Source organism: Rattus norvegicus, chromosome 19 (assembly GCF_021556685.1).
Source record: "Rattus norvegicus strain SHRSP/BbbUtx chromosome 19, alternate assembly SHRSP_T2T, whole genome shotgun sequence".
NCBI lineage: Eukaryota > Metazoa > Chordata > Mammalia > Rodentia > Muridae > Rattus > Rattus norvegicus.
The window spans coordinates 60,971,510-60,986,553 of NC_141552.1; the positions used below are offsets into that span (position 1 = coordinate 60,971,510).

General features: G+C 47.3%; 1 protein-coding gene across 1 annotated transcript; it reads right to left on the reverse strand.

Annotated features, from left to right (window-relative positions):
• Positions 1 to 1,552: 1,552 nt before the first annotated feature.
• Mphosph6 (M phase phosphoprotein 6) lies at positions 1,553 to 11,575 on the reverse strand. The gene is given in 5 exon segments (NM_001129881.3): positions 1,553 to 2,223; positions 2,598 to 2,695; positions 4,365 to 4,455; positions 7,173 to 7,285; positions 11,471 to 11,575. Coding segments are annotated over 5 exon segments (486 nt in total). The 5' UTR covers positions 11,522 to 11,575; the 3' UTR covers positions 1,553 to 2,090.
• Between the last annotated feature and the right edge of the window lie 3,469 nt (positions 11,576 to 15,044).

The following is a 15,044-nucleotide window of genomic DNA, read 5'->3' on the forward strand; positions in this document are numbered from 1 at the left end:
TGTCCAGATGTCCAAAAAAGTCTGGTTCCCACCCCATTGGGATCCTCCACGATGGTAAGGCTGCACCTTGGAGCAGAAGGGATCCCAGTGTAAATGGGTAAAAGGTCCAGTGACCCCCAGTGTCTTCAAGGTGCTTCAGGCTAAAATAGCAAGAGCTCGGGCAGGGCAAGAGGTCTGAGTAGTTAGGTGGTCTGAGCTGAATCTGGTTCTACCAGGTGAGCCAGAGTTCTCGCTGTCCCCATGTCCCCTTTACCTGTTCCCTTCTCCAGGTGGACACACTGAATCAATTGCTTTTTTACCTGCTTTTTAACCATTTCTTCTCTTTAGTTGGTGCATTGGGATGGGCTACCAGAGCCCTTCTCTGAAGGGACGCCACAGGCTGTTTTGGTAAGGAGGACGAAGGAACAGGAACCAAGGCAGCGGTGTGAGAAAGAACTCTGTCCAGTTTCATCTGGTCTACTGATGCAGCTCAGAAGCTGGTTGGCATTGGAGAAATGGCAAAGGCTGGGTATGACTGGACCCCTTTATCTGTGGGATCAGTATCTGTGATCTTCCCACAGTCAAACACTCAGGGAAGACGGAACATTCACATATTCTGTGTGGCGGCCCCCACTTTTAATCCCAGCACTGGGGAAAAAGAGGCAGGCAGATCTTTGTGAGTTTGAAGCTAGCCTGGTTTCCACAAAAAGTTCCAGGCCAGCCACAGTTAAGATTCTGTCTCAAAATAAACAAGAAGGGAAGAAGTTGTACCTGTGTTGAGGGTGCTGACTTATTGTTATAACAACACAGCGTAAACGTGAGGATGACGTCCACATCTGGGGAGGATGCAGCACTGTGTTTAACCTGGGGATGGGGCACATACTGCCCTATTCTCTTAGGTGCTTACACATTCTCAGACGTGGTACCCTCCAGAATCCCTAAAACAGAACCTTTCCCTATCAAAATATGACCATATAGAGAGGGTAATGTCTGCTATAGTTCAGCTGAGCCACTCAGCGCTCTCTCTCTCTCTCTCTCTCTCTCTCTCTCTCTCTCTCTCTCTCTCACACACACACACACACACACACACACACACACACACACACACGGCTTCTAAACATAACCCATCTTTCTACTTAGCAGACTCCCAGCTGGTATAGGACAAGTTTCTAGGAGACCCGCTTTATCGCTCTGGTCACAGGCCTACCTGAGCAGTACTGAACAGCAAGGGTAACATACAACCCACAGAGCTGAGGTCACATGACCGTAGTCTTCAGAGATCCATGGAAAGGTATGTCCTTCACTCATCACTGATAACAAACTAAATGAAGTCAATAATTGTCAGGATGTCTGCACAGATAACTTCATGTGCTGATGCACTTAGAACAGGGTCTAGCCTGCGCTAAATTCTATCTGGCTGTAGCCTATGAAGCTGGTAACTGTACATGACTGACAAAAGGAAACCTTTTATGGTTCAACCTCAGATATTAGGATATTTTCAGCTAATGGCTAGTCCTTATAAGTTATTACTGAGGAAGACTAAAGTTATTTCAAAGTATAAGGAAACAGAAAAGTATGTGAAACATATTTATTACAGAACATTAGAAAAATGATGCAGATGACTGTTTAAAACACACCCACCTCACACTTCTATACATGACAAAGGCCTAAGAGCACACAAGACTCTAGGCTGGAGAGCCATGTCTGTTCCTGGCCAATCACTTCTGAAAGTTCTCAAATATTTAAATCCAATGTGAATGGATTGGCTGACATGATTCACAAAGTGAAACATAACTGTGAGGGCAGTTACACTAAGGCAGTAATCAGTCTACAACAGTCCTTCCTGGACAGCAACTGAGAACATGTGTATGTGTGTGCATTCACACAGAATCAGGCCAAACATCTGGGGAGTGGCCTGTGCCCACATATTTAACGCCCCGAATGCCGTATAAAGGATGTATAACATCCATTATCCATCTGTCTTCAGAACAGCACACTTCCAAACCTATGCGTCTCTTAGAAGGGACAGGGTTTTAACCAGTACAGAGGATAAGAGGGTGAGTTCAGACCATGCTGTGCTCACAGCATCCACTGGATCAGAGGCCGCCATTTCAGTCTTGGGGCTTTAAGAACATCTTCTTAGTTTTAATGGCCTTTATATTTCCATTTTCATCTTCTTCGTAATTTGCTCGGTCCCTTTTCTTGGCAAACTTTTTTCCAATTGTTCCCACCAAAGTCTCATATCTGTTAGGAAGATACACAGCACAAATTTAATTTCAAAGAATAAAAAGAAAAGGAATCAAGACTTGCCAAAAACATCATGCCAAATGCAACAAGAAAAACAAAATTTATAGTGGAAAGAGACTGCATGACTTAAAAATCTACAGAGTTGGCTAAGGACAATTAAATTCTCTGCTGGTTTTGTTTCTGCATCCCCCAAACAAACCGAGACATATGTTTACTGTCACCAGAGCCAGCGATGGAAAGGGCCCTCATGGCCAGCGTGCCCCAGCAAGAAGCCAATAGGCCATTAGGAGCAGGCAGAGTAGGCACACCTCCCCACTGTGCCCTAGGGTCACTCTGTAACACCCAGCATCCCCACGGCTCCTGGCTGTTACCTTCTTGCCATTTCTTCATCTGACACGTCGACCTCTACAGTCTCCTCCTCTTCTGCTGCCTCCGCTCTGTTCTTGGAATTCATCTGAAGCATTAACTTCTGAAAGACACAGCAGAGCACACATCAGGGAGGCAGGGGAGGGGCTGGGGTCAAGGCTGTCTTCTGGCAGAGTTTAGTCAGAGAGTCCCTTGTGACAATGGACAAACTGTGACATCAGTGCCAGGAAAGCTATCATTTACAACATGAACCCTACCTGTCACTCATAAGGGGCACACAGCTCACCATGAGAGGACAAAAGGAAATAACCGTCTCCATTTCCTCTGAGTGCACCTCTGAGCCAAATGGAAAAAGCAGGTCCAAGGCAGTAACTGTAGATCCATCCATGGGGGTAGGGTGGTGGGGGTTAGAGCACTTCATCTTTCTTCACACTGTACTAACCACACGTGATTTTCTGACAAACTTTTAAACAATTGTTTCTTTATAGCAAGGGGAGGCATTCATGAACACTTTCAGGACTGATTGAAATCTCTGCTGAGAGACACCATGTCCAGAGACCTGGGCCATTTTCTGAGCTGTTAAACCCAAACCTTCCTACTGAGGAAGCACTTTGGGAAACTTATCCACACAAACCCCAATCTTCCGCCAACAAACTCATAAATCCCAAGTGTTTGCTTCCTTTTGCCTCCCAGTTTCCTGCCCATTTAAAGCTTGGAGGAGGCTGAGCAGACAAAATGGACACCAAACATGGCTATCGTGGACTCTGCAAATATAACACGTTGATTACATGCACACCCTGTGTCCCCCACTACAAATTCTACCTCCCAAACCAACTCTCCATCTTTGAATAAACTTTGGTGTGGGACTGTGGCTTTTTCAAGAGGAATCCAGAAAAGTGACTGTCATCTGGGGAGGTTCTGCTCATCAGGGGGCAGATGACAATAGCCAGAGACAGTTTTAGTCACCCCTTCTGAGTTGAAGAAAGCAGGTGTGACACTGGCATTTAGTGGGTGGAGGCCAAAGCCTGGGGGTAGCCTGGACAATCCTTTAATGTCCAGGACAGCCAACATATAGGACAGCCCTAGTGTCACTGCACAGATTGAAGAACCATGGCTAAGCTGGCACAAACTGAAGTTCACACCACACATCTGCATAGACCAAGGCCACAGGAGGGCTCTCAACAAAGGCACTGGAGTTCTTATAATATGACAAAGGCCTGATTTTCTGTGAACTCGAGTCAGGAAAGTCAACTGACAGCCCAGTTACAAGTGAACATTCATTTTTCAAACAGCCTTTTGAAGGGATTCACTGGGATAAAAAAAAAAAAACAAAAAAAAAAAACAAAAAAAAACCCAACAATCTATTTACCAGCTTGGATTAAAACCTGTCCATTACAAAGTCAAATGATACCACTCTTAAGTAGCATTTTTCCATTAAGAGAGAGACATTTACAGATGCCGGAAAATAACTTCTCATAATAGCATCGCATGAACAGTCCTGACATCCCAGTAAAAGACCCAGTTGAAACTCTAACAGTGGCTGCGTCAGGGACCGCACACCGCTATATTAAATTACCCACTCAATTCTTCCATAAAACCAGACTGCCATGCTGCAATTTCTTTAAATAGCTATGGCAATATTTCAAGACTTGTTATTTTTTATATAATGAGGAGAAATGGTACCTGGTGGGGAGAGACTGAAGCTCAAATTATTGGCAGGAAGAAATTCAATTGGAAAAAAATTTTAAATTTGAAGCAATTATATTTAATACCTCAACTTCAGGATTAAACCCCCTGAATGACATCCTTCCGTAGAGAAGATCTTCACACAGGGAGAAGCTCTGCTCTTCTATGATGAAGCTCCTGCACGGGAAACAAACCACGTTAACAGTGCATTTGCTCACAAGCAGGCACAGAAGGGGAAGGAGGTCAAGCCTGGGTGGAAATCCATCTTCTGGGTCTTGGAAAGGAGGAACAAGCAAGAGCACAGTGAGATCTCTACCCGGGAAAGGCTGCTCCATCTGGCCAAAGGCACCGGGAGACCGAGCCATGGCCTCGGGCAGGCTTCCTCCCATGTCACACAAAAACCCCGGAATTCTTTTTTTTTTTTTTTTTAAAGATTTATTTATTCATTTATTATATATAAGTACACTGTAGCTGTCTTCAGATACACCAGAAGAGGGCATCGGATCTCTTTACAGATGGTTGTGAGCCACCATGTCACCATGTGGTTGCTGGGAATTGAACTCATGACCTCTGGAAGAGCAGTCGGGTGCTCTTAACCGCTGAGCCATCTCTCCAGCCCAAAACCCCGGAATTCTTGATAAACTTGAACTTTTCATAGCTGAAGCAAAACATCAGACTCTGTGACCCCACGTAGTCATTAAATATTCAGGAGAGCAGAAGAGCAATTAAAGCGCATGGCAGGGAACCAACATCAGGTCTGGGCGGCTCTCACAGAAGGCCTGATTGGCTATAAACACCAAAAACTGAAGACTGGCTACAATGGCTCCTGTTTCAGCATGAGCTTGTGATTTTGGAAGCGACTAGCAGGTCTGGAAACATGCTTCAGAACAAGCTGCAGCGGCTGAGAGAACTTATCAGGGAAAGCACAGACATCATGGACACAAATGCTCTCCTCTTGGGAACAGACCACAGTATGTCTGACTCTTAAGAGTGACTCTTTAGCCTTTGGTTGACCAAGTCCCAGGTCAGCAGGCCAGCAAGGGCCAGGCCTCAGACTCCCTTTATGGAGTCCTGCTCTGCTTCTCATTGAAAACTATTCCCTCTGCCAAAAACACACAGGTGAGTCGGGGCCTGGGGAGGAGCAGCCAGGAAGGAAAGAATGGACAATCTGGTCCAGATATGATGTGAGGAAATGCCAAGGAAGCAAACTCTCCTTTGGGACCAGGAAGCGGAGCAGAGACTGGCCTTGCTGAACCGGGGAGGCAAACTCAAGACCATGGAGGGGGCTGATACATGGTCAGGAAGACAGAAAGGGACTTGCTGCGAGGTCCCTGTGACTCTCTGGTGGAATTTTAAGTTGCAGGCTCCTGGGAGGACAGATGCTCCCAAGGACAGAGCCTAGATTAACAGCAGGATGCTGTCCACCCCCAAGGTAACCATGCTGCCACACCAGGGCTCTGTCCTTGGGAGCTCCCTGCTCCCAAAGGAGTTTGCGTCCTTGGCATTTCCTCACAGTTGTCACGGTCCTGTGCTGTCAGTGGTTCTTTTTCTGTGGCCTCTGTTAAAAGGTGCTGTGCTTGGTACTCCAAAGGCCCATGTTGGGGAGGTTTGGTCTCCAGTGAGGCCATGGGAGAGTAAGGCCTGGTGGGAAGACACCAGGGACACTGTATTTAGAAAAAGAAACACTTTCTAGAGTTCACAACAGTGAGCATTATGGAAGCCAGAGCCTGACCCCAGTCTCCTGCTTCCTGCCTCAAGACGCTCTCTATACACCAGGTTCTCCAAAGAGCTGAGCGGATACCAGTGTCATGTCCTTGATCCTCCCCAGAATTCTCCAGCTAAACAAATCTCTCCTTCTTCACCCAGCCTCAGGCCCTTCATTATAGCAATGAAACCCAGACTTGCATGCCAGAAAACACAACGTTTAGAGTCCACCTAGATAATCCAGGATAATCTCTGGAAGATCCTTGACTTCATCACAGTAGTTTGCCATTTCTGCTAAGGGTATGTATGTATTCAAGAGTTGAAGTCCTGGGTATTTATTATTTGGGGCAGAGGCATTTTTCTAGCCTACTCCATCTGGGAAATAAAGTGAATCCTGCCATGTACATTGGACAAATACTGTAACAAATGTGCACAGAACAAGGAGATACTTGAGTTCTGTCCAGCCAAAGAGAAGAGATCAAGCCGCATCCCTGTGATATGTAGCAGAAAGGCCCTAACTAGGAGTATGGCTAATTTAGCCAGAAGCAAAGATGAGAAAATTCTGTGTATCAGAAACACCGGCATGTTAAGCAATTGTCTAGTGGGACAAAACTCAACACTTTATTAAGGAAAACAACTAAACTCAGAGAGTCAGCCCCCCACACACACGCACACACGCTCGCGCACACACACACACACACACACCCCTCCCTCCCACTCTTGTTCACACCATCCCTAGGATTGGAAGTAGAAAACCCACCTCTGGTGTGACAGCCTCAGTCCTCTCTGAGCGGGTGACTCAGAGCAAACAACCCCCCACCCTTAGCCCCAGTGCCAGGTCCTCCACAGCAAAACGGGCACCGTGGTGCTGAGTACTCCTGGGTTTCCGTGAGTATGAATTAAGGGATAAGGAATGCTTAGCCTAGGGCAGACTACCAATGCGGCAGTGTTTGTGACATGAATGGGATTAGATGTAGTACTGATTAAAACAGACAGACAAACATCCCCCAGGCTGCCAAAGGACTTACAGGAACAGAGCTGGTCGGGCCTATGCATTAACCCACCCTTGGGACTTGGTGTCCCTGTGTAACATACTCAGGGTGGCAGTTTTTACAACAGAGAACATGGCGCTACAGGACAACTTGGCAGGCATCGCAGGGCTTCCCGACAAGCGAACCCCAGGCACCTACTCTTTCTCCTTCAGCTCCGGCAAATCCAGGTACCAGTGCTCATCACTGATCATCTTCCGTTCCTCCTCTTCTAGCTGTTTCTTGGTTTCCGAGTCCAGGCCCCTCTGCATGAACTGTTAAAACAGGAGCAAGCCAGTGTCAGTGCGCTGGCTCATGGGTGGCCATAGGTCCCGGGGCACAGTAACGGTTCTCTGAGCTTCAATGATCCTGGATGTGTGTTAGCTTTCCAGGCTCCCCAGTGGTTCGAGCACAGGCTCTCATGCTGCCCCTGACATTCTTGGTGGCAAAACCTGTAGACCTGAGTAACCGCCCCCTCTCTTCAACTTTTACCTCAGCAGATACATGAAGGCACACAGTCACACATATCTACACTGGACAGAGAGGACAGAACATGGCTGTGAGCCAAGCATGTCTAGGGTTAGGAACACCCCAGGTCATACTCTAAAACTGGCAATTTCACCTCCCTCAAAACAGAGGGTTCAGAGCAGACTCTGGGAAACTACAGTTCTCAAGCTGGACCAGTAACTGTCTAGGTTTTTTTTTTTTTAAGGTTTCCCAGACAGAATTTCTCAGTGTAGCCCTGGCTGTCCTGGAACTCAAGAGGCCTCTTCAGTGATGGGATTAATGAAGCATTGTGATGGTTTATATATACTTGGGGCAGGGAGTGGCATTATTTGGAGGTGTGGCCTTGTTGGAGTGGGTGTGTCACTGTGGGGGTGGGTTTAAGACCCTCACCTGGCTGCCTGGACATGAGTATTCCACTAGCAGCCTTCAGGTGAAGATGGAGAACTCTCATGCCCTCCTGCACCAGGCCTGCCTGGGCGCTGCCCTGCTCCCATCTTGATGATAATGGACGGAACCTCTGAAGCTGTAAGCCAGCCCCAATTAAATGCTGTTCTTTATAAGACTTGCCTTGGTCATGGTGTCTGTTCACAGCAGTAAAACCCTAACTAAGACACGTATGTTTTTCCTCCAGGCCCCAAGGTCCCACAAATAATGACTCCGAGACTCAAATATAGTTACCAATACCTAGGCCAGATAGCTAGCTACGTTCCCTGACTCTCTCATAACTTAATAATCTCATTATTTTATTCTAAGTTCTACCACATGGCTGGTTACTGGGACCCAGTTACATGCGACCATCTTCCTGTGTGTCTGGGGTCAAGTCCCCTGTGCTTCTCTCTATCCCAGAATCCTTTCTTCCTACCAGACCTCCCACCCCCTGACTAAACTAATAGGCTAACAACATTTTTTATTGATAGGTGAATGCTTTTACACAGTGCATAAGAGATTATCTCTACAGAGCACAGTCATGTTGACTCAGTTCTGAGCTAACTGTAGTCAGCTGAGGAGGGCAGTGGGCCCTCACTGGCCTACAAGCCTACAGCACTTACTGTCTTGGCCTTTACAAAGTGCACCAAACCCTGTAAGGTCCAGAAAGAGTCAAGACCACAAACCAATACTGTTCTAACCAAACCTTCTGCCCACATCCTTCTCTCCCACCAGAAGTGCCCCATCCTTGCTATCTGCCCCAGCCAGAGGAATTCAAAGATGCTGATAGGCAAGATGGCTCTGTGGTTAGAGGCCCCTGTTGCCAAAGCTGACAAGCTGAGTTAGATCCTCAGGACCCACTTGGTAGGAGAGACAACTCCTGTAGGTTGTCCTCTGACCTCTGTGTGAGCGCGCGCACACACACACACAAGAAATAAATGCATTAAAGAGAAGTCGGAGGAGTCTAAAGAGGTGGTTAAGTCCTGGGGGGCTTAGGTTCGACTCCTAGGATCCACCTTGGGGTCCACAAATCCCTGAAACTCTAGTTCAAGGGAACCTAACATCCTATTCTGGCCTCCTTGGGCACCAGGTGCTCACATGGTGCAGACACACATGTGGGGAAAACGTTTTAAGTAAAACAGTGGAACAAACAAACCCAAAACGCCCTGAAAGCAGGTGAGGGAGGATTGAGTGCTCAGTGCTCTCCCTCTTGCCCCATCAGCTCCAGCTGAACAGCCACCTGAGCTGTGATGGCTCCCACACCCCCTGCCTTCTCCTAGGGCATCCTGGTTCTACATATGCTCACCGCCCTCCATCCCACCAGCAAGGGCTCTGTCAATCCAGCCGCCGAGGCAAACGCAACCCAGGCAATGCTCTCTCTCACACGCTTGTCCTCTTAGATGTTGTCCACTTGGGTGAGGAAGAGAACGGCTTTAGTTGTCTTCATGGCCAGGGCCAGATCTTGAGTGTCCACCCTGACTTCCCAGCTTATCTGGCTTCTGCCCAGAGCTAAGAGCACTTGGTGCTTCCCAGACTCACTTCATTTCTCTGACATCACTGACTACAAATTGCACCGACTGCTCAGGACTCTGATTTTGCTCACACGCAGAAAGAAGTACTTCCCTGACTAATTTAGGGGCAACTGCCCACCCTCCTTCCCCATCCTGCTCACTCCCCGACCCTGGACACAGCACCCGCTCGTGCCTTCCTTCCTTTTCTTGGAGACATGTTCTCTAAGATAGTTTTCACTTCACCATAAGCACCGACAGCCCACAACTTCTCACAGCGTGGCTTAATAAATCACCTTTAAGATGGTGGAGATCTGACACCACCCATCAGAAACAGTACTCGGAATTCCGATCGTTTCCTGGGCTAGCAGTATGTTAAGAGGAGACTCTACTGGGGTGCTGGGGAGCAGGGGGCCACGGCTCCCAGACAGCTATATCATTCTGGGGGTAAGCTCCTGAAACTCTACAGTGTACTGTGTACTGAAGTACACCATTCCATAGGTAGGACAGCTGTGTTCAACACATTTTTATGACACTGTAAAGCCAGGCTTTGTAATCAAGCGCCCCCTGAGTGTTTAGGGACAGGTGCTAGACACTAATCATTACCATCGAAGGCTCTGGGCCTGATGACCAGTCTTTCCAGCTGTTACTTCTGTTTCAGACCTCAGCTGTCATCAGAGATGAAGACTGTTATGTGAATTAAGTGGTCCATTATATACAATACACTGAGAACAATGTCTAAATATAGAAGGACTGTAAATATGTTCTACGAGTATTAAGCTTCGAGATTTAGCTTTTCCCTATTTTTAACTCCGGTGTTCGTCTGCCCTTAACCTTGCTCTCCTTTTAAATTGTAATTAAATTGATTCCATTTAAAACAATTTTTATTGATTCCATTTTTATTGTTGTCTTTTTGACATCTGAGATAGGGTCTCCTACCTATCTAGCCCAAGCTGGCCACAAATTTGCTAAGCTCCTGCCTCCACCTCCGAAGTGCTGGGATTACAAATGTGTGCCATCAAAGCCACTTCAGCTAGTTCAAATTGGTTCGGTTTCAAATTTGAAAATCATGGGACAGGAAGGTTGGCTCAGTGGTTAAGAGCACCCTTGGCTCTTGCGAAAGACCCAGTACTTATACCTGCTTGCTGGCTTAAAAATCCAGTTTCGGGGGCCCCAACATTCTCTTCTGACCTTTGCAGGCAGCTGAACACACATGGTGTTATGTACAGACGCACATGTACACACAAAGAAAAAATAGCATAACCCCCTTTAAAAACTCATTTTGTTTAAAAGTTAGTGGAGAATCATTGCCCGCACCCCCATTACTGAAACTTTCTCCATTCCCACCACTAAGACAACGTTCACTCAGAACACAGGAACTTTTAGCTGGTCCCTTTGACTGTAAGCTTATGTGTTGCAGGGTGGGCCTTTCTGATTAACTATCATCCACAGTACAGTTAAAGTAGCCTTTAAAAACAACAACTCAGAAGACAGTTCCTTAGTGCTTATGAGACATAGGAACGAAACTTCAGTCTGGCTTACAATTTATTGGATGTTGTGACCACTAAGTTTTCAGACTCGTTTTACTGCTCCATGTCTTTCAGACGTCTGAGCTGCCTTTCGTTCTTAGAAATGTCCCAGATTTTCTCTTCTTTCCCCTCCTTAGGCTTCTGGACTCATTTCCCCTCAGTTTAGGACACTACCTGACAGCCCTCACGTTGTTCCTACTTAAGGACCAATTCTCGCGAGAAGTCTTAAGTTCTCAGGCGGCCCAGCCACCACCGCACTCAACACTGTAGGTTCTTATTTACGTTGTGCAAGCTCCCTCCCCACAGCAGGCTAATCGAAATCTCACCCCTGACGCCCAATGGCCCTCAGGCTGAGCGAATGAATGGGGTGATGCTCTGGCCGCGGCCATTCAGAGCCAGTCTGCCCGTCGCTTCCGCCCGAGTCCCACTACGGGACTTCTCGGAGCTCAGCCTCCCCGCCAGACTCCCCAGCATTCCCCGACCCCAGAACCTTCATGCGCAGCAAGTTCTTGGATAACTTAGTCTTCCGCTCCGACGCCATGTTGGACACACTTTCAGAGGCTTCCCGCCGCACCGCGCTTGCGCACGGTCAAGAGCGGAGCGAGACGTCGCGTTAAACGTGCCCCGCCCTCGCCACGTCGCCTCCGGGAGTCGCAGATTATAGCTCCGCCTCCACACGTTTGCCCCGCCCACGATTAACCACACCCACCGTGTTGCCCCGCCCCAGCACCCGGTCTTGCCCCGCCCACGTGCCTAGTGCTGGGCGCTGCTTCTGGCTTCTCCCGCTCTCAGAGCGCACGTCTCTCCTCAACGAGCTGTGGTAAGAACTCTGGCCGCCGCGGGGCGACTGCAATCTAGGGTTCCAGGGCTTACCTCAGGAAAGATGATGAAGGGGAGGATGCTGGAGCTGTGGTTGGGGCCTCTATGACACCCGAGGACTCCCTAACTATTTTGGAGGTTCCTTGTGAGTTCCAGCTGAGGCCAGTGAGGTTGCTGCTGGAGTTTAAAAAGTTTTAAAACCACGAATGGTGAGCTCCCCGTGTAGCTTGTTTTCTAACACTCTCAGTAGCCGCTGGCGTCGGTATGCAAGCTCAGTCACATTGTGAAGGGGACCACAAACCCAGGCTGCACAGCAGCTGCACGGCTGCACAAAAAAAGCGCGCTGAAGACTGATAAAATATGCATACACCTGTTCGCTGTGCATCTTTGAGCCTCAAGGATTTCCTTCCGAAACAGGAATAATGGCAGGAACTACCAATAGCTGGATGCAAGGAACAGCGACAACCTGTCAAGGGGCCGGGGGTGGTTTAGTGGCTGAAAACACTTGCTAACAAGCCCGAGGGTGTGAGTTTGATCCCCGGGACCCCCATGATGAAAGGGTGGAATGGACTTCTGCAAGTTGTTCTCTTGACACTTCCACACATGCCTCACCTCACAATAAATAAATGCAAATTATTAAGAATTGAAAAAAAAACACCCGACACCTTGTTTTAATAAGCCGAATAATTATAATGGTAAACATAGTATCTTTGGTACTTTCTGTTTAGTGCTTACCGTACCTTCTAAAGACTCTCCCCCCCCAACCCCCCATTCTCAGGTTCCACACTTTAGAAGACACACCTAATACCACTTCAGCTATATGCATGCAATGGTTGTCGGGGTTTTTTTTTGAACTGTGTCTTGTACCACTTAAGAACACTGAAGGACACCATCACTGTCATGTAACCTGCCGGAAAAGTGGCAAAGCCAAGATTCATAAAGCATTCCGGATATTAAAAGCCCTGCAGGTTTTCTCAGTGGAGTAAATAAAGACATAATGTGTTAAGTGGTTACAGAAACACATTTACTCATAACTGTGAGTGAGACGTTGGTGAGCACCGAGGGGCTAAAAACACATTCCCACCCTTTCCTGGAGCTGGCGTTCTGTATGTTGGAAAGTAGTAAATACCACAGAAGGAAGAGAGCAGCTGCAGTGAGTGGCTTTTAGGGTCACTTTAAACGTAGTCCAGGATGGCCCTCTTCAGATCAAAGAGCGAAGGCTTCAAAGTCACGAAAATATCATATGAAGCCTCGGAGGTAGAAAACTTGTGAGCTCACTGGAGAAGTCTACATGCCAAGGAAATAAGCCCTAAAGAAGCCCAAACTATGACTACCTTGGTCATAACTGTAAGAAATACAAGTAGCTGACACCTGACACTCCCCCCCACCCCTGAAGAATTTCATTATGGTGGCCATAGAAAAATGAAGCGTTCACATAACTGTAGATTACAGTTGTGACAAGAGCCTGCTGATCAGAGATGGGATAGCAAGGGTTCCCCAAGCCTCTCTGGCCTGGCAAAGGTAGTATATCCCAAATGGTGTGACATTTAATTACTTCAATAATCCCTTGTCTTCCTAGCCCTCACCCTTCCTTACCCCTCTGACCTGTGTTGGGTTTTATTTTGATATTTCCACCCCACCCAAAAATTTCACTCCAGTCACTCCAATGATACCTCTTCTATTTAAAAAAAAAAAAAGGAGAAATTGTGGGATGTAAAACCATGCCAGGAAGTTTGGTAAGGTAGAGCAGGTTGAAACCTGGAGACTCGGTGGGCACACATCTGAGACTTAGGTGACTCACAGCTCCCTCCCAGATTCCTGGCCTGGTTTTATGTCCTACAAGTTAGCCCAAGGAAAGTCATTCTCAGGGCTGTGTAGTGTATTCCTTTGCTGCAGGTTACCTACTCCCCATCTTGCAAACCTCAAACTCTACCAAGCAAACAGTAAGTACCAAGCGGTCATACCCACTAGTGTACTTCCTAGAATTCTGACTTTTGACTCCTGTGCAGGATTTTGAAAGAAGTGCCTGAGAACAGAGTCTTAGTCTCCCCATCTGTCTCCAGGAAGCTGGGGGGCAGTGTTGAATTAACTCTTGAAGGATGAGTCCTTTGGGGTTAAGAAGAAGAAAAAGTCCTCCTTTGTGGATAGAATAGCATCTGTACAACCAGTAAAGGCTGACACAACCTCCGTAGCTTCATTGGGATCTCTATGATTTTTTGTCTCCCTGAGCGCCGGGTGTTGATTTGTTTCCCTGAAACACCGATGCTCTTGTCTCAGTTCTTCAGCTCTCGTTTGAGGGATGAAGGCCAAAGTTTCCAACCAGTCCACTCAAAAAAATTCCGTATTTTTATTTGACGTTGCAAATACTTAAAATGAGTATCGAAAGGTCCTACGTGAGTAGTAATTTAGGACTAAGAGTGTAATTGTGGCCTTGAGTTACTCCCCACAGAGAAGATGACGCCTTTCGATGGTATTAAATTATAGAACACAGGATAGATGCCGAACTCAATAACCTGTTGTGATTATATACAATAAAGGAATCATTGTTTTGTGGTCAGAAATATCTTGAGTAGGTCTTCACATACTTCCAAGTCATGTCGCGATGAAGTTTGTTGGATTTGTCAAAGCCAACTATTAGATCCATCCAGAAGAGGACTCCTCTGTCCACATTGACTCCCCCTACCTCTTCCCTCTCTTCATTTCTTCAGCACTGATTTCAGAGCTGCTGTGACAGCACACACCTCCCCAGTGCAGGAGCTAGAGTGGGCGAGTCTGGGGCCAGCAGTGGATGCTCTCACGCAGTGACTCAAAGCAGCTGGTATATTAAGTACCACACACTATTTTTGTTCACGCGCTTGCAAGTACCAGGTATGAAGGGATGTATACAAAACAGATCGATTAGGATGCCCAATTAGTTCATGGAATTGATGAGGAGGCTGAAGAAGCAAAGGGAAAAGGGCAGAAGCCAGGACTACCAAGGAATCTTGGAAGCAGGGATAAAGGTAAACTGTCACTGAGTGAACATGAACACCAGCAGATTTCTCAGCTCTGAAGACTCTCTGCTCATAATTTCAAAGTCACGGAGAGTCTCCGTCTGTCCCGGTTTAGGGGAGGACTTGATTCATAATCCCAGCGAGACGAGACTACATAGTGGGGAGAGTAATGCTTCAAGGAGAAATCCCACTGTTCCTCCAACAAGAGACAGTCGTTATGTTAGCCCGAATGGCAGTGGCAAGGACAGACAC